At 39.9% G+C, this 21,427-nt stretch overlaps 1 protein-coding gene across 1 annotated transcript in view; it reads right to left on the minus strand.

The window, feature by feature from the left end:
- Positions 1–21,427, minus strand: part of AK8 (adenylate kinase 8) — a 64,072-nt gene that overhangs the window by 30,328 nt on the left and 12,317 nt on the right. Inside the window, exons 5-10 of the mRNA XM_030461151.1 lie at positions 20,856–20,924; positions 14,922–15,003; positions 12,655–12,726; positions 12,128–12,325; positions 9,273–9,404; positions 6,844–6,933 (exon numbers count right to left, since the gene is read on the minus strand). Of these exons, the coding sequence (XP_030317011.1) occupies positions 6,844–6,933; positions 9,273–9,404; positions 12,128–12,325; positions 12,655–12,726; positions 14,922–15,003; positions 20,856–20,924 (643 nt within the window). The remainder of the gene's footprint in view (positions 1–6,843; positions 6,934–9,272; positions 9,405–12,127; positions 12,326–12,654; positions 12,727–14,921; positions 15,004–20,855; positions 20,925–21,427) is intronic.

Genomic DNA, 21,427 nt, shown 5'->3' on the forward strand with positions numbered 1-21,427 from the left:
TCTCTGCCTTAGGAATAAGTAGTTCAGCTCTGCTGAAGAACACAGGGCTTGGATTTGGCCAAAAAGCCCTTTTTGGCAGTGATTATATTAAAAAACAAACAAACAAACAAACACTTTTGCTCTGATAAACATGGTGGGAAACATCTTGGCTTTCTACACCAGAGAAAGCCAGAGAGGAGAGGACTTCAAGGGTTTGTTGTTCCTCCCAAGTGATGTACTTTGGATCCCCAATGATGGGATCACCTGCCCAGTCCCCTTGCTGCTCCTCCTGCCACCTACCAACCACATTAAAGAGACTTTTGAGAGTGTAAAGTGGTACCCAAGAGCTATTAAATGTTTTGCATGTCCTAAGAAAAAGCCAGCTTCATACAGGAGCCTGAGTCTGTCTGTAGAACAAAAGGAGCCAAAGCTAAAATTTAATGTTCAGCTCCACAGACCTGAGGGTGCCAATCTGCAACATGCTTTTCCTTCCTATTGTCTTACCAAAATTTCTGTGATTTCCCCATCCCAAACTCCAAACAGAAAACCAAACAGAATTCAAGTCAGCTGCCCTGAGCTGCAACTTCCAGGAAAGGAAACACCACATTTCTAAGTTTCTGAACAATGATTATCAGCAACAAAGACCAAAAGAAATAGAAAATATTAATATTTATCTTCTGCTTTGTTGGTTAAAAGCTCCTGACAAAGCTGAGGCCCTTCATGGCCAAGGACCACAGCTTCCCTTTAGATCCAGGAACTTTTGGGGCATTTTGCTGGTGCCCAGTGATCCCAGGAAGGGGACCTGGGGTACCTGATCCATTTCAGCTTCCAGCCTCTCTTATCCCCTCCCTCCTGCAAACCCAGAGAGGAGAGGAAAAGAGGTTGGGACTGAGTTTGGGTTCTCCAGAAGCAATAAAACAATCCTGATGGGGAACACTGCTGCAGAGGCAGGAGAGGAGCAGAATGTCCCTGGTAGGACCACAGCCCCTACCTGAATATCACAACTGCTGCAGGAAACAACTGCACGAGTCTCTGAAATAAAATCACACTTATTATTGTCTGATTGGGTCCCAGGGTTGGCTTTTTGGGATGAGTTGGGGGTTTTTTGTTGCTGTTTTGTGTTTGGTTTTTATTTATTCTTAAATGGGGTGAGCTTTAAAAATATTTGAGTTTCCCCAGTGTTAGTTCAACCCTGACCATCTGCCAGCCAGAACAGCAATTTCAATTGGTTTGTGTTGTGTAGAATCAAGAAAAATATATTCTAGATTTACGAATCAAGGAAAAGAGGGCTCTGATGTATCAGATTGTGTTGATTCAACACATAAAAAAGGTAAAATTCAGGAAAGAAGATGCCAACTTACTCCCTCTATGCTTTCATATACAACTTTCTATTCTACATCCTTGCATCTTTTTTTAAAAATATGGACACCTAAACCACAAATAAAAATATCTATAATTTTATTTTGTTCTCTTGACCACCAATTTTCTCCTAGTAGGAAGAAAGACTGCTACCTATTCTCCATTAAAAAAAAAAAAAACCTTTGCAGCAGTCCCAGAGGAAAAGTCAAAAGTTTGACTTGAAAAACGGAGCTACTTCAAAAGCATTGTCAAACAGAGGTGAAGGTTTCTTAAAAATGCATACATTAAAGTGTGGTGTGTTGATAAATATCTGTGTAACTTTACACGGTGTATTTGTGGTAAAGGTGCACATATAGCTGAACATATAGAATCACTACAAAACCAACTGAAATAAAGCAGAAAATTGTTTATTAGCTACTGTTTGGGCTCTGCGTGTGTGTGTGTGTGTGTGTGTGTGTGTGTGTGCGTGTGTGTGGAAAAAAAAATGAAAGAAAAATGGAGAGTTTTTTTCAATAATAAAAAGGGAGTTGCACTGCAGGGCCCCTAAAGCTTGTGAAAAATTAAACTCGACGGATTCAAACTGTCCTATTTCCACTTCAAAAGAGAAGAGGCACTGAGCTCTTCCCAACTTATCTTCAAACGCCCAGCACCCTAGAAAGTTTCTTTAAAAAAAATAAAGTCTCTAGTTCCCCCAAGCACTGTACCCGTTACTGTAGCTGCTGTCTCTCCCTCTTCTAATTATACCCATGTGAGTCTATTAATCAACTTGTAAATTATTTAGAGAGCCATGCGCTGTCTTCAGCAAGTACAAACACACTGCATGCAAAGCCTTGCTGGAAACCAACAGAGCTCCCAAAGGGTCCCTCTCCAATGTTCAGACAGCTTCCAGCTCGCCAGCACAGAGCTCTTAAAACCAAGAAATAACTCTGAGTTACCTCCTCAGATAGCGAGATTTACTCAGCCTTTCAACTCAGAAACTCTTTGCAAGTTTTTAACAAAGTGGAAGCTGCTCTATTGTCAAATCCTGGCTTCACACTCAGTGATGAGAATATTAATTTGATGTCAAAAAAAAAAAAAAAAACAAAACACAAAACCCAACGAACCAAACCACCAAACGACCCAAATGCTTTCAGTGAGACTCTGATCACAATCACCAGGGGACCCCGACTTTCAGAGGCTGCACCTAAAAGCACCCCTTTAAAACCACTGCAATTTAAAAGAAGGGGGGAAAAATAATCTACATATGTATGGTAAAAGGTTTTATTAGGAAACAGGAGAAATTAGGGAATTCCAGATTTTACCCCCCACATGCAGACTGCCATTGGGGACAGCTTCAGAGATTACTGCTCAAAAAATAGAGAAAGGAAGGGGAAAAAGCAACACAGATTGTGTGTGTTCAGTTCTAACAGGCTGCAAACAGTGCAGTGTTATCTGTCTTCCATGAATCAGCTCTATTTAGCACCTGAATCTTCATTTTGGTGGGAAAAAACCCAACAATTACCCCTACTAATAGTTCTCCCAGCTGAAAAGCACAACCTTACGGGTTTAGGAGTGGATTTTTTTCCCTTGGTCTTCATGTTGTTTTTCTGTCATTTCATTTTTCTTGGCTTCATTTAGTGCAGCCTTGCAAGCAGATATATTAATTACTGATCACTCCAGGCTATTTTACCATGAAAACACAGAAAACTGAACAGAGAATGGCAGGCAAATTTCTTTTCAACTGACCCATGACCTTTCCTATTTTTGTGTTGCCTTGAATGCCAAAATGCTTCTGTTTTCATTAATAAAATGCAAACAAGGGGGGATTAAAAGAGCAGGAATGCTTTCTGCAGTTATTCTTTTCAAACCACGACAGTGACCTATGAAATGGTGAAGGAAGCTGCTGCAGATGCAGCTGGACATTAATCCAGGTCCAGAATGCAGCCCAGCCCTCAGGATTACAGCAACTGGGGACACAAACTCCCTGGTGGGGACACACATGAGCATCAATTGTCCAGACTCTGAGTTATTAGGAGGGGAGGAACCTGTAGAACACTCTGCCCACAGGTCAGAGGGAATCAAACTGAACAAATTCATTTAAATGTATTGTCTTGCTGCCTAGGGAAGGGCTCTGGCCACTGTGCTCACCTCTTACTCCAGATGAAAATCTCCCAAGGCTGCCCAAGCCAATGACATGTGCTAAATTAACCTTTATTGACCAAGATTTCACTGGAGTCTCAGACTCAAATGCTGGAAATTTTCTGCCCAGAGTATTGCTGGCAATAATTGCCCAGTATTCAGTGAAAACCACAATATCCTAAAGGAAAATTCTGACCATTTCAGGGTACTTGGCCAAAGAACAACTCCAAGTTTATGGCAGGCAGCAAGCAGTCAGGGTGCTGAACTTCTCACTGAAAGCAGATTTCTGAATCTCTAGTGTGCACCAACTGTAGGCTACAATGTCCTGGGAATTAAAAATTTAATGGGCTCAAAAATAGCTTTTCTACCTTCATTAAGCAAAATAAATCACCATATGGAAAACCAAGGAGTTTCCTAAAGAAAAGGTAAGGTTTTTATGAGACAACAAACACTAGAAAATACAGAAAATGGGAATGCACTGAGTTGGGTTCTGGGGTGAATAATGGAATGTTCTGGGCTGGTTTTGAAAACCATGTTGTAAACATGAAGCAGGAGTAGAGGGGGAAAAAACACTACAAAGAATATTTGTGAATCCTAAAAGCAAGGAGAGCTCTGAGTTAGGCAGGCAGGACCAGGACAGAATGGAAAAGCCTCAGCAATGAGCTGGGGTTTGAGGCTCCTGAGGACACCACAGCCCCTGCTCTGTCTGAAATACCCAAACTGTGACCAGAAGGGAACCACAACCAGAGCAGTGCCCCGGGCAAGGGCTTTAGGAAGACAGGAGGAGTCCTTCAAGATTTTCTGGCACTGGTTTCATTTTGCTGAATAATAGTTCAGACATGGCAGGGCTGATGGATAACAGCACCTGGAGCAAGGATTCCTTGCACAAAGGAACAACCAAACTTCCTTAGTAATTAGAAATCCTGTGACAATGTTAAAGTTCTCTTTGCTTTCCCAGGTAGAACACTGTCTGCTATTGACTGAGCTGGCTCTATTCAATGTGATTTTCCTGAAGCTGAAGGCAGTAACACTGTGAGGATCTTTCCTCCATAGTAGCCTGGGTGTAACCCTGGAGCAAGCCACAAGGATCCTTTGCTCATCTTTCCTCCTTGGTATAAAATGTTCTTTCATTTTCTCTCCAAGCCTCTTGTGAGGGCAGTAATGAATTCTTGTTAGTGTTTACTAATGTAAATTAATTCTTTGTTATCCCTGGGAGAGGAGGATTAGCAAAATGACAAAACTTATTATTTCTGGGACTGCTATATAACATTTATTTTTATTCAGCCCTTAATTCTGTCGTATGTCCCACCAAATAAAATCTATGTGCATATAAGCAAAAACTAAGTGAGAATTTTTTAGCACCATGCACAGAAATATAGTTATGATTTCCATTAATATTCAGAAGCATTGTACAGCTTTATCCCTGCACACTATATTAAAAAAAAATTAACCTAAACCTGAAATAATTTCTGATTTAGAGGAAGAAAGGAATTACAACTTCAATTTCATTTTCCTGAAATGAAAGCAGCTCCCTTGGAGTAATGACATCCATATTTTTAGGACTGGATGAAAACCACTGTCTGTGCCATTGTTTTACTCCAGTGGGAATGCTTTTGGTATCTCCTTTAAGGGACTTTGGTGGTTAAGATGAAGTTTATAAAACAGACAAAGAGCATTTTAGCAAAGAAAGCTCCTAAAGGACTGATCTTTGAATAAATAGATCATCCAGACTCCCCTCTCAGCCATAACTGCAATTTAGAGAGGGAGGTTTTACAGTGCCTGCCCTCTGCTCTGCAGAGCTGGGAAGAAACTGAAATTACAGTACACATGTAGGTTCTGAAATTAATGGAAAACATGAAAAAGAGCCAGGTCCAGGGCTTGAGCTGATCTCCACATGAGCCTGGAAACAGCAGCAGCCACAGCCAGAAGTGATTGCAGAGTCCTGGGATGTGCTGGGATTAATATTTGCTGTGATTATTTGAGTTCAGTGCCCATTCTGATCAGCAGCACCTCTAAATCTGAAAAATCCTCTCCCAGATCTCTGCTGATGTTACAGGGGAACCTCTCAGGCTGTTGAGATTCCTGGGTTTCATTCCCAGAGCTCTCCCAGTCCCAGCAACAAGGGGGCTGCCAGGGAAAATGAATGCCAAGCTACTGCATTAAGGATAAATGCAATCCACTCACTGGAGATGAAATTTAGAGTTAAAATGTTATTACCTTGGGGCTTGATAAAGTGACTGACAGAGGGACAGAACACCCAGAGGTGCAGCTGCCAAAGGGCTTTTGGAAAGGCTCAGGGAGGTTTTGAATCTCTTGGTATGGTGTCAAGGGAACTGCAGTTAATTTTAGAGGCTCATGCTTCAGATTTGGGTAATTCAGCTTTGGGATTAAGCCAATGTGCAAAAGAAAAAAAAGAAAAAAAAAAAAGAGGGGACTCTCAAAGATTTGCACCTCCCCAAATGACTTTTCTTGCCAAAAAAAAAAAAAAGGACAATGAAGATTTCTCTTTGCTCAGGAGAGGGTTCACTCAAAATTCCATTAATGCTGAAGCTTAACTGAGATTTCTCAATCTTCAGCAAAATTGTCTCCTCATATTTGTATCACTGGTAATCACAGAAAGTTCCTCTCCTAGGCCATTGTCATTTGGCAAAATAAACATTTTTCCACCCCAATGAAATGTAACTTATCCTTCAGTACTACAGATCTTTTCTGATTTTTTAATACTCACCACAGGCAGGGACTTATCCTTGTGCAAGACAACTCACAAACATGTAAGTTTAAGCTGCTGCCCTAAGGACCTTACAGTATTTATGATTTATCTTAAACCACTGCAGAGCCTTCCAAAAGCAAAATATGCTCAGATATTCTTAGTGGTAGTTCCCTCCTACAACCAAAAATCCTGATAAAAATTACATGCAAAATAAATTCAATTTTTAAGTAAAAACATTTGTGGGAAAGCAGAGGAACCTACAGAAGCATTCTGCAAGTCTGAGTCTACACATAAAACCAGAGCCTTAGTGTAGCCCACTTGAAATAAAAATGTGACATGATTCTGTGTTTAAAATAATTTCAACATTTTAAAATGAGATGTGTGTTGGAATTGTGATTTTAACTCAAAGATAAAAACATGGCAATCAAATTTTGGAGCATATAGAAAACATCTGAATTCCACAGGAAGGATGAACCTATTTGCTTTGAGGGTATCAAAGAGTGTAGAACTCTGATTTCTGTTATGCAGCACCTCCAAACACAGGTAAGGAAAAGAATTAAGCAACTTTATTCTGCTACAACTCAGCCTAGAAGCTGACAAGAAAGAAATCACTCACAAATCATGTTTTTTGCCATAAATTTGTAACTGCAGTGTAATGAGACAACAAGGTCCCCTACCTGGGTATCCGTTGTCAATATAAGGCTTAACAAGTTCTCCAACTTTTGTCTTGCCTGCAACAGCTTCCTTTAGCAACTGCCCACAGCAAACTGAGAGGAAGGAAGAAGAAAAAAGACACAAGGTTAAATTTTAAAAAGGAAGCAACAAAGAAAAGAAAAGAAAAACCCCACAAGCTGCATATCAAAATAAGGTCACTGAATAAAATAGGAGTTGTAGGGGGTTTGGGTTTGTTGTTAGGATTATTTTGGGGGTTTTTTTTTGGTTTTGTTTTTTGTTTTTTCTTTTGTTCAAGCGAAGCAAAAAGCAGAGACTGAGCGGGGGAGAATACGGACTAAAAAAGAATACATTTGGCAAAGAACATATTAAAAGCAGAGGTCGAGAGAAAGATATTAATCAAATATGTTACTGAAATAATAACTCAAGGTTTTCACTTTTTTTAAACTTAAACTTCCTAAATAAAGTTCCTTCCTCTGCTTTATCACTGCTATCACTTTGTTGGACAGCCAAGCCTGAGAACACTCCCCAGGAACAGCTCCTGGACAAGGTTTAATGTTTGTGACAAGGAATTAACACAAAGTTTTAAATCACTTTTCATCCTGGAGAAGCAAATTTATATTCACAAGGACAGAAACTCAGAGCATGGATTATTATCTATGTGCTTAAATTCCATTCATGAAACCATTTAAAAACAGGATTAAATTCCAAGCTTCAGCTCCAGCCCCAATGACCTAATTGGAAATTAAGTGCTGAATAATCTCCAATAAACTGATGGGCTTCCAACTCTGTTTTAAACACTTAATTCTACTAATATTTGGTTTACAGTATCCTTAACTAAAATTCAACATAGGGGTAAAGCAGTGGTAATCTCTTTAGTAAAAAGAGCTGCAACTCTCTTATACAGTAATTTATTTCTTAAAAAGGCAAATTTTGACCTCGATTAAAAACCTGCAGTTTTATAAACTGAATTCAGAAAAAATGTTCAGAAACACAAGAATATTTTTTCTTTAACACATTCAAATGTTTTCTTTTTCATTCAGTCAGTTACACAATTATTAAAAATACAGCTTTGAATAACCCTACAAGCATTACTTTTAATATGTAATTACAAACCACAGCAATATTAAATTAGCTGAGAGCATTAACATTTTATCAGTTTGATTTGTACTTATCAGTACTGTAATATAGATTTTTAAATAACAGACATCCACTTTTTTCAAGTTCACTTGATATAATTTTATTAATATTCATTTAAAAAAAATACTGAACTAGTGATAAAGATTTCAAATAAAACACACTAACCCTGGAACTCTGCATTGATAAGCAGACAGTTTCATAGCTGTTTCTGTGCCTTTAACAAAACTGCACAAACCTATGATCTGGCCATTGGATGGAATGATCCTATGGAAAACATATAGCTCTCTGTGAGGTTACAGGTTGGAAATGGAAAAAAAAAATATTTCTTTTTTACCTAGATCTACTAAAGCTGTAATTGAAAAGGATGCTGCTCAGAACTTGAAGATAACGTGTACATGGAAAGCCAAATTCAGGCTCAATTAAATCTTTTGACTTCTGTAGGACTTCAGGGAAGATGCCAGCAAACCAGGACATCACTGTGGACAACTGAGCAAGATCCACTAATTAAAGAATCTCCTGAAGATTAAAAATTAAAATAAAAATACCCTGCCTACTTAGTTCTGATGTTTTCCTTTGGTGACATTGCCAGAATACTAATGACATGAACTGGCAGTTTGCTTAACAAAGAGGAGATGAATAATCAGCAAAGTGCAGATATCAGACATTTGTTTAAAATAATTTCTGGCTACTCCACTATCAGAAGGCATTCAGGAACATGGACACATATTGCACTGATCCCATTTTGTATTCATACTGGAAGAGTTTTGAACATGAGCCTGCTAACCACAAACAAGCCTCATCCAGAATTCTCCAGGCCTCCTTTACAAAATAAAGAGATTGCCATTTTATATGATTTATAAATATGATATATTTATATATCTTTATATAAGATTGCCATTCTTTTTCTAATATCTTCCTTCAGATGCACAGAACCTGAGCCTTAGGTCAGAGTAAATTAGGTTTTAAAGGTGTCCTCATTGTGGTCAGACAGCTGAAACTGCAAAGACATCACTCGAGGTCCACTGAGGAATCCAGAGCACATGGAAAACTACTGCTGTAAGTGGTAGAAAAACTGATGAGTAGAAAAATGGCAGAGCTGGTTTGTCACAGAACATATGCTTTGCTGGTTTGTATCTCTTCATTGAAATACTTTTCACTTCCCTCAAAAATCTGACATCCATGGCAAGGGAGAAGCAGAAATTTTATAAGCAAGTAAGGAAGACAAGCCAAAGATAAATGGTCAGAAAGAGAGAAAGGGGGAATTGAGCAAAGTGCAGATTTCCTGAGAACTTACTGTTGACAACATCATATTTCTGAGCTATCAGTGCTGCCTGCAGGCTCTTCCCACTGCCTGGGGGTCCACAGAAGAGAATCCGGGGTGTGAAGGGAGCAGCTGAGCGGTGCCGTGTTCGGACATAGGTGAGGACTAAAAGATGAGAAAAAGGCAAGAAATACAGATTATATCTATATACAGGCTCATGTTAAAAATAGATATCTATCTGTATACACATTAACTTCTCTCTCCTTCTTTAAAAAGTCATTTTGATCATCACTTATCACTGAAACAGCTTCATACTCCAACCCAAACCCTGACTGATAGAACTGCCACGTCAGCACCTTACAGAGGCACCTCAGCAGTCTCACTATCATTACACTCCTGTGCTTGCTTTCATCAGTAGATGTCAAATTATTTTAAAGAGCAGATTCAATTAATAATTGCTCTTTTACCATGTTGTTTTTAGCAGAAGTAATTTTTGCTTGATAGGTACAATTTCACCATGCAAATTATAGAGGGATATAATTACATTTAATACTTTCTGCAGTTTCTGAACAAATATTTAAGTGTAAAAACTCAGGATGTTAAATTAATATGACATTTATCCAGCTGTGTGTGTTTGATTAAACAAACTCCTAATTACAGTATTATAGACTTGTAGCATAGGATGTCACGACACAACATGGCACTGAGAACACACAGCCAAGGATGAGTTTATTGTTTTGTCCATCATTTTTGCAGAAATATAAAGGCTTTTAAAGCTTCTTTGTCTGATTCCACTCTATTTGCTGGACATCATGTTCTACATTTTGCAGTGCAGATGGGATATTACATCTGGGTCAATCTACAGATCCTGAGAGCTGTGAAAAGCTCACAGGATGTGAGCAGAGTCACCAACGATGCTCATGTACAGGGACCAGAGCTTTGGTCCAGCCTCAAAACACAACCTGGTAGATCAAGAAGCTAAAACAGGACACAGCTTGGCACTGAGGACAAATAAGGATTGTATTTTACTCCCCATGCCCCTTTTTCTGGCTGATGACACCAGTGAGGGAGCAGCCCAAGTTCTGGCACAAGCTGTGCAAGGTTCCCAGGGACCAGGGATCCAAATGCCAAGGCACAGTTCATGCCACCACATCCTGGCTGCCACCACTAAGGCAGCATGGGGACATCCACTCAGGCTTTGATTTGTCCTCATAACTGCAATGGATGTAATTGTTAGCCCAGAGAAATAAAAGTCAAGACTAAGGAACCCTTGTAACAAAACAGTATTTCAGTCTAACAAACAGGACAGGCTTGGACATCAATGTATGAATCATAAACCCAGGTTAAAAAACAAAACAAACAATGAAACAAGCAAAGAAACCAAACACACAAAGGGACTGATGGAGAACATCACAAGGCTCAGTATTTTCCCCATCATTGTCAGCACACTGCTGGATACAAACAAAGATTTCTGTCTGAGGAGCCTCTGCTGGACACTGGAATCATAAAATCTCTTGTAATAAAGCTGCACTTTCAGCAGGCTCCAGGCCTGCAACTTGTAGACAGCAACCCTAAAACCCTGAGACCCTGACCCCAAGTGCAGGCACCTGGGATCATCCCCATCCCTGGCTGGGATCCCACACTCTGCTGGGACACCCCACTGGAGACCAGACCCAGGGACATGGCAGTGGGAATTCCATCAGAGTTGAAGAGCATACAAAATGTGATAACTGTATGAAACACCACACAATAATAGTGACATCCTCATCTCCTTCTTCTTTCTTAACTCCAGTAATAAAATTACTTTACAAAACCCTGGAAAAAAGCAGAACACAGTATGTTTGCTGCATAACTTCCTAAAACCCAAGTATCAGCTACCCAAGGAGTGCTCTACTTATTCTGAATATTTTCCATAACCCAGTGTATTGAAAAGCAGAAACATTACAGGCAAAGCATCCTGCTTACAAATGATGCTTAATTTGCAGTAAATAACCAAGTTAATTAGGAGTAATGATCCCCTAGACAGTCTCCACATCTAATTATTCTTTAAAAAAAAAAAACAAGCTGGCTGCTTGATGCACTGCAGAAAAAAGATCTAGAGAGGATTTTTTCATTCCAGTTTTCAATTTATCTCACTACATTATTAATTAATAATAATTAATATTCAGGCACTCACATTTTTATTTACAATTCAAGGCATGAATTCTTTATGAATGATGATATGAACTTTTAAATTTAATTAAGTAATTTAGAGGTAATTAATGTGTAAATTCGGAATATAAACTTCCTACTTGTTTATCTTAAAAGTGCAGCACTTGTTATTTAAAAAAAGACCTTTTTGAGATGCAAAATTACTGGGATATAACAGATCATCCACGGACTGACAGCTACAAAGTACATTATCAATTGGTCTTTCTGGCAGTTTCCTTATTCTCTTCTTGAAGAATTGACATGAAAAGTCAGACTGCATTACACTCAAGCAAAGGCAAACAAGAATTGTTGAACAGAAAAGCTACCAGCACAAACAGCTTTTAAATAATGAAATGCTGCTGGCTTTGAGCTGCTCCCACTTCTTGTTCCCAGACCTGTGGAAGGTACCAGCCCTCTGGGAGATGAACAATGCAGCTTCTTAGAGGAGACTCTCAGAGAAATAACTGTGACAATTCCATCACTGAGTCAGCTCTTCCCTGGCAGCACTGGGGAACTCAGATTCCCAGTTATCTGCACTTACTGGAGACCTGTAAAATAATTACCAGAAACAGCCCAAACTCTGCACTAAGAGAACACAGCTCAGCTGTTTGCTGCTCCCAGTGCTCCCAGTGCTCCCAAAGTCCCTGGGAACCACCTTTAAAGAAGAGTTCTCCCAGATGTGCCATGGAGGTACTGACCCTGTGAGAGGACATCCACGGAAGGCTGGTCTGCATTGATGGATCTCAGAACTTTTTGGTAGATCTGGAAAACTGCAGGGAAGGTTCTGTGATACTCCAGCAATTTCTTGGACATTTCCTGCTCCGATAGCTCTGGTTTCACCAAGCGCTGCTGGATCTCCACATCACTTGGCCAGTCAAAGGTTGTGTGGTACACCTCTAGAAATCAGGCACTAATTAGGAACTCCAAAAGGTCTCCAGAACAAAATCAAGGTCTCATTTTAAGCTGTACATTGGTGGCCAAACAAACAAACCCTGTTGTTTGCAGGCTCTATACTGACCTTGACATTTCCCCATATTTCATTGGCACAGAAAATAATGTGATGTCAACAAAGATGTTTTTCAAATGGTTTAGATTTATAATTATAAATTAATATTAGTTCTTAAAGGAATACCATTCCATTTTTAATCCCACTGGTATTATCAGTGTTTCTGAGACCAAGCAACACTCCAGTCTCTAGTGGAGGTCAGAAAAAACCATACTGCACCTTCTGTGAGGGGATCAAGTCTTTTCCCACTGTTCCTCTCAATCAGCACAGTGTCTGAAGCATAAAGCACAACTAGGAAAATAAAATGGAAGGAAGGAAGGAAGGAAGGAAGGAAGGAAGGAAGGAAGGAAGGAAGGAAGGAAGGAAGGAAGGAAGGAAGGAAGGAAGGAAGGAAGGAAGGAAGGAAGGAAGGAAGGAAGGAAAGGAAAGAAAGAAAGAAAGAAGAAAGAAAGAAAGAAAAGAAAGAAAGAAGAAAGAAAGAAAGAAGAAAGAAAGAAAGAAAGAAGAAAGAAAGAAAGAAAGAAGAAGAAAGAAAGAAAGAAAGAAAGAAGAAAGAAAGAAAGAAAGAAAGAAAGAAAGAAAGAAAGAAAGAAAGAAAGAAAGAAAGAAAGAAAGAAAGAAAGAAAGAAAGAAAGAAAGAAAGAAAGAAAGAAAGAAAGAAAGAAAGAAAGAAAGAAAGAAAGAAAGAAAGAAAGAAAGAAAGAAAGAAAGAAGAAAGAAAAAAAGAAAGAAAGAAAGAAAGAAAAAAGAAAGAAAGAAAGAAAGAAAGAAAAGAAGAAAGAAAAGAAAGAAAGAAAGAAAGAAAGAAAGAAAGAAGAAAGAAAGAAAGAAAGAAAGAAAAAGAAAGAAAAGAAAGAAAGAAAGAAAGAAAAGAAAGAAAGAAAGAAAGAAAGAAAGAAAGAAAAGAAAGAAGAAAGAAAGAAAGAAAGAAAGAAAGAAAGAAAGAAAGAAAAGAAAGAAAGAAAGAAAGAAAGAAAGAAAGAAGCGTAGCTCTTGTTAGTTACTTGCTTTACTTCTTGTAACTATTTAGATGTAGCCTAGTATTAATGAATGTATTTCAAGCACATCCACAACATCCTCCTTTCACAGTATTCTACCTTCAGATACTTCACTTTAAATCAGTATTTTGCTCCACTTCCTGACCAGTATCATGGGACACAATATACATGAATCCAGTACCCATGAGTACCACCTGTCCCCAGCATCCCTGCCAGGTAACAAGATTCCCCTTCTCTGACACTGTACCTGGAGCCCAGGACAGAAACACCCCTGGGTCACTCCAGGCTGATTCTCTCCTGTACCACAATTACTTCTCATCCAGGTACCTTGGCAGTGAGATCAGTGAAACTTATTTTTTGATAATCTCACTGAGAAGTGTTCAAAGTTCATTAGAGAGCACCAAAGAGTGGAGAATCTGTCAGTTCCCCAGTCTGATTCTGGTTAATCATCCTCACAGTTAAACACTGTAATTTAATTACTATTTTCAGTGCATTTGATTAGAGGTTTCAAGCAAGTTCTTCTCTGTATCAAATAGTTCCTTCAGACACTTTTCTCCCTAACAAGGTACCCATCCACCATAAATCTCATCTCCTCTCAATCTTCTTTTTGATTAACCAGACAGACTCATGCTGCACGATTCTCATTCAGGTCTTGATTGCACAGATATAATTGTGAACAAAACTCAACTTCAGATGTTATCAGCATTATTAAAAATACATGCAAGTACTAAACATTAAACATTTTTGCCCAACTCCATTTGCAGTGATTCTGAGCTCTTCATTAACAGTCAAAGTTCTTCCAAATAAAATCCAAAGTGACAGTTCATCAAGTTAGCTGACATTCTGCTCTCTATCCACTGCCAAGCTCTACATTTATCATTTCACACTCTACTGCAGACAGTCATAATAATTTCTTACACTCAAACTATATTAATTTGGGACAACTGGCTCCTTCTAGACTGCAAGTGCAGCTGTAAGGGCTGCACCTACCAGCAAATTGCAGGAAACAAATAATTCCTCTCAGTTCAGGTCAGAATCCATCTGCACTCTGAAGGGGAAGCTGAAAATCTTGATGTTTCCACTTTGTGAAGTTTGCTCTTTGCATTCTCTAATTCAGCAGAAGGATGGGTTTGTATTTAGTACAGAAGGAACTGTTCTGGTCTGAGGACAAAGGTGATTTCTAGAGCTGGAAGTCAGAGAAAATGCAAACCCTCTCCTAGAAGGGAAGCAAGACCCAGAGAGCTGCTCAGAGCCACTGGGATGGTCTGGAATATCCAGAACCCCAAAGTGTAAGAGAAAAAGGGGTTGTGTGTGACAGTGTTTAAAGTCTCACAGCTTTCTGAGTGAATCTGAACCACACTGAAATATTCTGCTGTCAGTGACTCTGATCTCTCCACTCTCAGTACCAGATTTATGAATATTTTTTTGGAAAACCACTTCTAGTCTTTCCTACTGGATGCAATCAGGCATAAACCTTCTAATGCTTACCAACGTGCCTAGGAATGATGCCAGCTGACTGCAGCATCCAGGCCTGTTCCTGATTTTCAGGGAAGCCTTCCAAAATCCATCCCTATTGAACACAAACATAAAAGAGTTACTGATCCTGGGAGAGAAAAAACCCCAAAACCAGCACTAAGTATCAGTGCTATTTGCACGAAAATTACCTCATTTTGATCTCACCCAGCACAATATCTGTTCTGGATACTTGGGAGGGAAGAAAGCAAACATGGAGCACTGATATTTTTGTGAAACAGCATCCACTGATGCCACTGCCACAGAGCAATGGGAACTTATGTATTGAAACATGAAAAATAAAAAATAATCATTGCTACAATCTTAAAAAAAAAAAAATCCCAAAAACTTCTATCTTGAATAAAAACAACCCAAAACAATTTCTACAGTTTTGAAATATTCAAAAGGATACCAGCCCACACTGAGTGTGAAAAAAGAGGCTAACCAAATCTAAAGACAGATTTAATGCTAAGAACACTGAGAAAAATATGCACGATTTCATTATTTTCTTAAATTATACAGGAAAACTCACAGTAATGGACCCAGCGTTCCCAAAGCTAATGAAGCAACAGAGCAAAAGAAAGAAAAAAGAAAAAAAGAGCCTTTTGCTCCCTTAAGTCCTTGTTATAGCCAGCTAAGTGCTGGATTGAACATCTTTAAAAAAACATTTACAGATCTGTGAAAGGAGAGCTGCAGCCTCACTCAGTTTCTGTGAGATGCAGTGTTTGAAACCTGATCCACACCCCAGCCTCAAGCCTGAACCTTCCAAACTTTCTCAAAATCATCTGTTAGCTGCTTAACCCCAGATCCTTGTGTGTCACTATATCCTGTGCCACAAAATAACTCCATGATGCTACAGCAAATCTGGAAACCATCTTCCTGCTGAAATACAGAAGGTATTTTCATGCTGCATCAGCCAGCAATCAGTATCATCTCCCACGTAAATCTGAGGCTCTGTCCTAAGATTTTAGAGGTCCTAAGGTTTTAGATTTATTTCAGGGGAACATCTCCATGACTTCTGTAGGAGGAAATTGGGACATTCCAATTATACAAGAAAGTAGAGTAGACTATTTAAAATTCCCTAATTAGCCTGGTTTCAGGAACATGTCATGTGCTGCTATCTGTAGAAAATCAGAGTCTCAAGTAGCTGCAAGCCATTTTTACCACTCCTGGTGTTTGCTCTCTCAAATTAGAATGAACCAGTGGCTGAGGTCACACAGGTGCTGAGAAATCAATTTATCCCTTGGGACTTAGGAGGTTCAAGTTGAATATCCGGAAACATTTTTTTCCTGTAAGGGTGACAGAGCCCTGGAACAGGCTGCCCAGGGGGGTCGTGGAGTCTCCTTCACTGGAGACATTCAAAACCCACCTGGACACGTTCCTATGTGATGTACTCTAGGTGGCCCTGCTCTGGCAGGGGGGGTTGGACTAGATGATCTTTCGAGGTCCCTTCCAACCCCTAGGATTCTGTGATTCTGTGACTTGCAGGAGGCAAGGCTGAGCAGTGTTTTTAGGGGTCTGCTAGGAACTTCAGCAGCAGTTCTGAATATTTTGTCCTTGTGCACCACATCTGTGTGCCCAGACCCTCTTTGTCTGGGGAGAAATGGCACCAGAGGCCTGAAGCCAATAAATGGATGCCCATTTACAGAGACTCCAACTCTGGCTCATTTTCTCCATTCCAAGAGCAACACTTATGGAAACCAAACCAAACCAAACCTCCCCACAAAACCATTGCTTCTGATGTCAAACCAGCTTATTGCTAACCATCACCTACTAAGCAATGGGTAGGAAACATGGAATGTTGGTTTTTCATAACATATATCAAACTTTAAGAGGTTTATGCATAAAACTCAATGATTCCTAAACCAGGCAATAAGTAATTTTATAACTAAAAGTTTTTGCAGTGTAAGAAAACATAGCTCAATAAATAGCTTCCTGCAGCAAATACTTTTTAAAGCATTAAATAAATGCAAAATAAAAACACACTACCAAAAGAGGGGATCTTATTTCCAAAGGTCTCTGAGTTCCAGGGTATCAGTCAGTCCCTAATTAGAATACATTATCCATCTACTTGACACTTCAGTGAAATGTCTATTCCACCACAGAGCTGCAGCTTTGTTCAGAACAGGTTTATTGATATTCTGCTGCATTCCCTCTCCATACCCCCAGTGGCTTGGTTCTGTTTTATCACACATCAAAAAGGCCTTATGCTCAGGGCACCCCGTGCACAGCTCAGAGCTGGAGGTCTGAGCAGCTGCAAGTGGGGTGGGATCACAGGAGGGACAAGCTCCAAGCAGATGTCACAGATTAAAAAAAAAAAGGAAAAAAAAATTATTTAAAAAATTAATTAAAAAAAATAAAAAGGGACTGTGGCTTGGGAATAAAGCAAGAGGAATCAAGACACAGCAGAGCAAGACCTGACTTAAAATATGCCTATCATGCTTCATGCAAACACTGCTCTCTTTTGCCCTCCTGACTATCATTAAAGTGTAATTAGTAACTTCACATGGTAAATTTGTTTCTTTAAGAAGCCATCCATTTTTTTGTTCTTGGTAGCAGTAACCTTACACCCAGACATGAATTGCACCTTCCCACATCAAGAGTGGAACAAAGGCTGAGAGTATTTCCACAGTGTCCTTATTCTGTGGTCACTGTTCCCTCTCTTTTGGCTGGGAACCTCAGTCCTTCCCCAGGAGCAGACCTGCTGCTCCTCACCCCGTGCCATGCTGAAATCATCAGCAATAAGGAAATACTTTCAAAGCCATCACTTTCCTCTCCAGATTTAAGGAATCTGGAGAAAAGGAAATGCTCAAAGTCCTTCCAAATGTGACTCTGCTGGCACACTGCTCTACTGCTACCAAGCCTGCACACTTTCACACTTCCCACCCCAATAATAATGACTTAGGCAATCAGTTCTTCCTTGGTATTTGACCTGCACAGCCTCATTTATGATATATTTTTAGTTAAAAAAATCTTATCCACAAGCATGAAGACCAAAGGTCATCAATACTGCTGTTCAGGAAAACAGGTGCTCATGCTCACTCAGTATTTTGGGAAGTTATTACATGCCTTTCATTCCCATCTGGAGAAATGGGATAGACAATAATGCAAAAAATAATAACAGTAATACTCCTGTGCATCACTGGCCTGAAGCTGTTCCCACGTGGTCCTGAGACACGAGCAAGGTTGCTCAGCACTCTCACAAATTCATCTCACATCATCTCTTTCCTGGTCTCCCCCAGTCCTACCAATCCCAGCACCAGCAGCAGAGGAGCTGCAGCCAAGGTGCACTGACCCTGGGAGATGGAAAATCTCTTCATCAGCTTCCCAAGTCCCAGGTTCTCAAATCATGTTTGCAATAAGTTTTCTCTGTGTGCTGGAAGCCCCCCCTGCCTGATCCCTCACAGTCCTCACTACATCTGTGTTAGAAGGATACACAACACAGAGTCTCAGCAGAGCTGTGGATCAATAAAAATGTTCTCCTTAGAGAATGCCTGTGACATCTATAAACCTCTGAGTGTCAAAACAATGGCACAAACCTCCTGTATTCCTACTGTCAGTGGGATGAAAGCTGTACAATTAATGCCATGCCAATGACACCACAAGGAGAAATAAAACAAACAGCTGCTGGTACTGTGGTCCAACATCCTGCTCCTCATCTATTAACATCCCCAGAAATAAAATGCTGACTCATGAGTTGAGAGAAATGGCATAAATCTGTTCAACCAGGAACAAACCCCAGAGTATTAATTCTATTTCCAATCAAACAAGGAAAATACTGGGAATAAAAAGCATGGATCACCTTTCAAGTGGAACAGACATACACAGTGTGAGGAGTTTTTAGTGACCAGGAATCACTACCCACTGAAAGATTTTCAGTAACCATCTCAACTGTGAAAAGCAAACTGTGTGTTTTTCCTAAAAAGAGATGAATCCTTAACCAGCTCAATAACATCAACCCCATTCTGTTGAATGTTGAGAAAGCTTTATAAAGGTTTTTTCTCCCCTAATTCTGTAACCCATCCAGCACTGATCCAGTGTTGCTGTTGATAACAACAGGAATGTAGGCAAGACACTAAGTAGTAATTGGCATTTTAACCATCTTGTCACCTTTTTTAGAGTTTACATGGCTTAATGTTTAAAATAACTATCAGGTAGAGATCCTCTCCTCAGGATTAAAAGGAGAACTATCCAATGCCAACAGTTACAGGAAGCACGAGTGGATGCAGCCTTGGGAGAGCTCACACACTCAGAGTCAGTAAAACTTCAACAGTCCCACAACAAACACTGGAAAACCTAAAATTACCTGCTGGAAAGATGCCTCCTGTTAATCAGGCAAAGAGACTGATGTCCTCTAGCAAACCCCTCGGGCAGAACAATTTAAGAGATTACATCTCCAGCTATTCATTACATCCTGATCAGGTTTTCCTCACCCCAGCTCAGACCCTGCATCTGAGCATCTCCTCTGGCTCCAGGGCCAGGGAGTGCCCAGCAGCGGCTGCAGCTCAGGGGCTGACCTGGCACTGGAGCCCACGAGGGCTTCTTTGGGAATCATTCACATTATTTGGATTCTAAAAGCCAAAACCTTTCAACAGTTCTAGTTGAAAGGTTTTTTTGCTAGTTCTAGTGATGTTTCTCTGAGCTACAGAATTAAAGACTACAAGGCAATGGCCCAGCCCTTAAGACGATTTTATTTTACATGGATGGGAGGATCCTTCTGCAAACTACACCAAAAAAATCACAGAGACAGAAAAACAAGTACAAGAGAGAAGTTTTTCCAGCATATCCAGTTTATTTCAGTGCCTGATGCTAAGGAGCTTTAGGAAGCAATTTTCACACTTCAGTGAAATTCATTTAATTCAACCAACAAGGTAGATAATGATGATGATGTTGAGAAGCAACAGATTTCAAGAAAATTATGAGCTTTGCAATATCTCTGTCAGGTCAGGGAGTATCTGTTATTCCCTGACCTAAAGGTGTGGAGGGGACAGTTCTGAAAGCACAGAGTAGGTATCTGAAAAAAGCTGTTTAGTGCTTCATGAACCCCCCACCTACTTTGGACTGGGATTTTTCCTCTCAAAAATAGCATCAAGTAATGTGCAGGCCATGTTTGAGCACAGCTTGGAAACAGGGTCTTATGCACTAGCTTACTATCCCTCTTCAAAATAATCCCTTATAATGGGCTGACTATGGACCCAATAAACCATAACAACATCTATCTGAGGTTTTAAAGGAAACACATAAAAGAGACTTTGCTTTTCTTGAGTTCAGACATTAATTTCAGTCAGTACTGATCTACTTAAGCTCCCTTCTGGTCTCATGTTAAAAGTCTCTGCTTAAATTAAGACTGAAGTCATGGGGTGAGGTTGAGGAAGCCCAGAAGTGTCAATACAGCTAAATTTATTGAGTTTCCTATTTGTGTGAGCTGACAGTGAGCCCATTAATTATTATCTAGAAGAGAACATCCTCAAATGCAGTTTTTCAGAAAACAGGAAGAAAAAAAAGTCACCACGAGAAATGAAGAAGATTTCTATGAGCAATATCAGACTCTCTTTCCCCCTTTCCTCAATCACAGTTAAAATCTTGACATATTGATTTATATATTCTTTCTGTTTATCTGTTTTGTCCACTAGAACTCTGCCAGTTGCCCCAGGCAATCAACAAAGCTCTGCTTGTTCAGCCTTTGATCATCTCTGTGCTAGCAGATTAGCATATGCATACTCTCATCCTCCCCTTTATCCTGTTAATAAAGCTCCAAACTCCCTCTGCTGATGTTCAAGAAAGCAATCCCAGCCCCAGCCCCCGATGATTTGCCCCCATTCCCTGCTCTGCTCAGGACTCGGAATGCAAAGTACCATGCAGGAGTTGTGTAAGTGCTTATCCACGGGCCCTCTGAGGAGCAATTCTTACTTGTTTGATGCAGTCCACGTTTGACAGACGTTCCTGGATCAGATTGGCCCAAAGAGCGTTGGGAATTTTCTAAAGAAAGAACAAAAAAAAAAAAAAAAAAAAAAAAAAAGGCTGAATATTCACAATTGAGTTCAAAAGGAATTTCACCATGCAGGCGTATTCCTGGGTAAAGGTGAAGGGAGATGTCTTCCTGAAAATAAAGAAATAAATCACTGCAAATCCCAAGTTATTATCATAATGTACCAGGGAGTTAATAAGGGTACAAAAAAATTAGCATGAAAGGGAAGCAGAACACAAAGACAACATCCATCATCCATGCTTTCTGCAGGCTAACGTGGACACGGGGCAATCCCTGGGCCCTAAGACACACACTGACCAGCAAAGGGACCTGCAAGGACATCCCAGCCACAAGAGCCCTTTGCTTCATCACCAGGGTCTGCCCCACCACTGCTCCAGGGACTCAGCATTAATGCTCCTAACAGTGTCCTGGGAGACAAGCAGGAGCTCAAACATGGGGCAAACAACACAAGGAGTCTGATTTTTAGATTTGTTTCATAGTTTCAAGTAGCTCT

Source organism: Calypte anna, chromosome 17 (assembly GCF_003957555.1).
Source record: "Calypte anna isolate BGI_N300 chromosome 17, bCalAnn1_v1.p, whole genome shotgun sequence".
Lineage (NCBI taxonomy): Eukaryota > Metazoa > Chordata > Aves > Apodiformes > Trochilidae > Calypte > Calypte anna.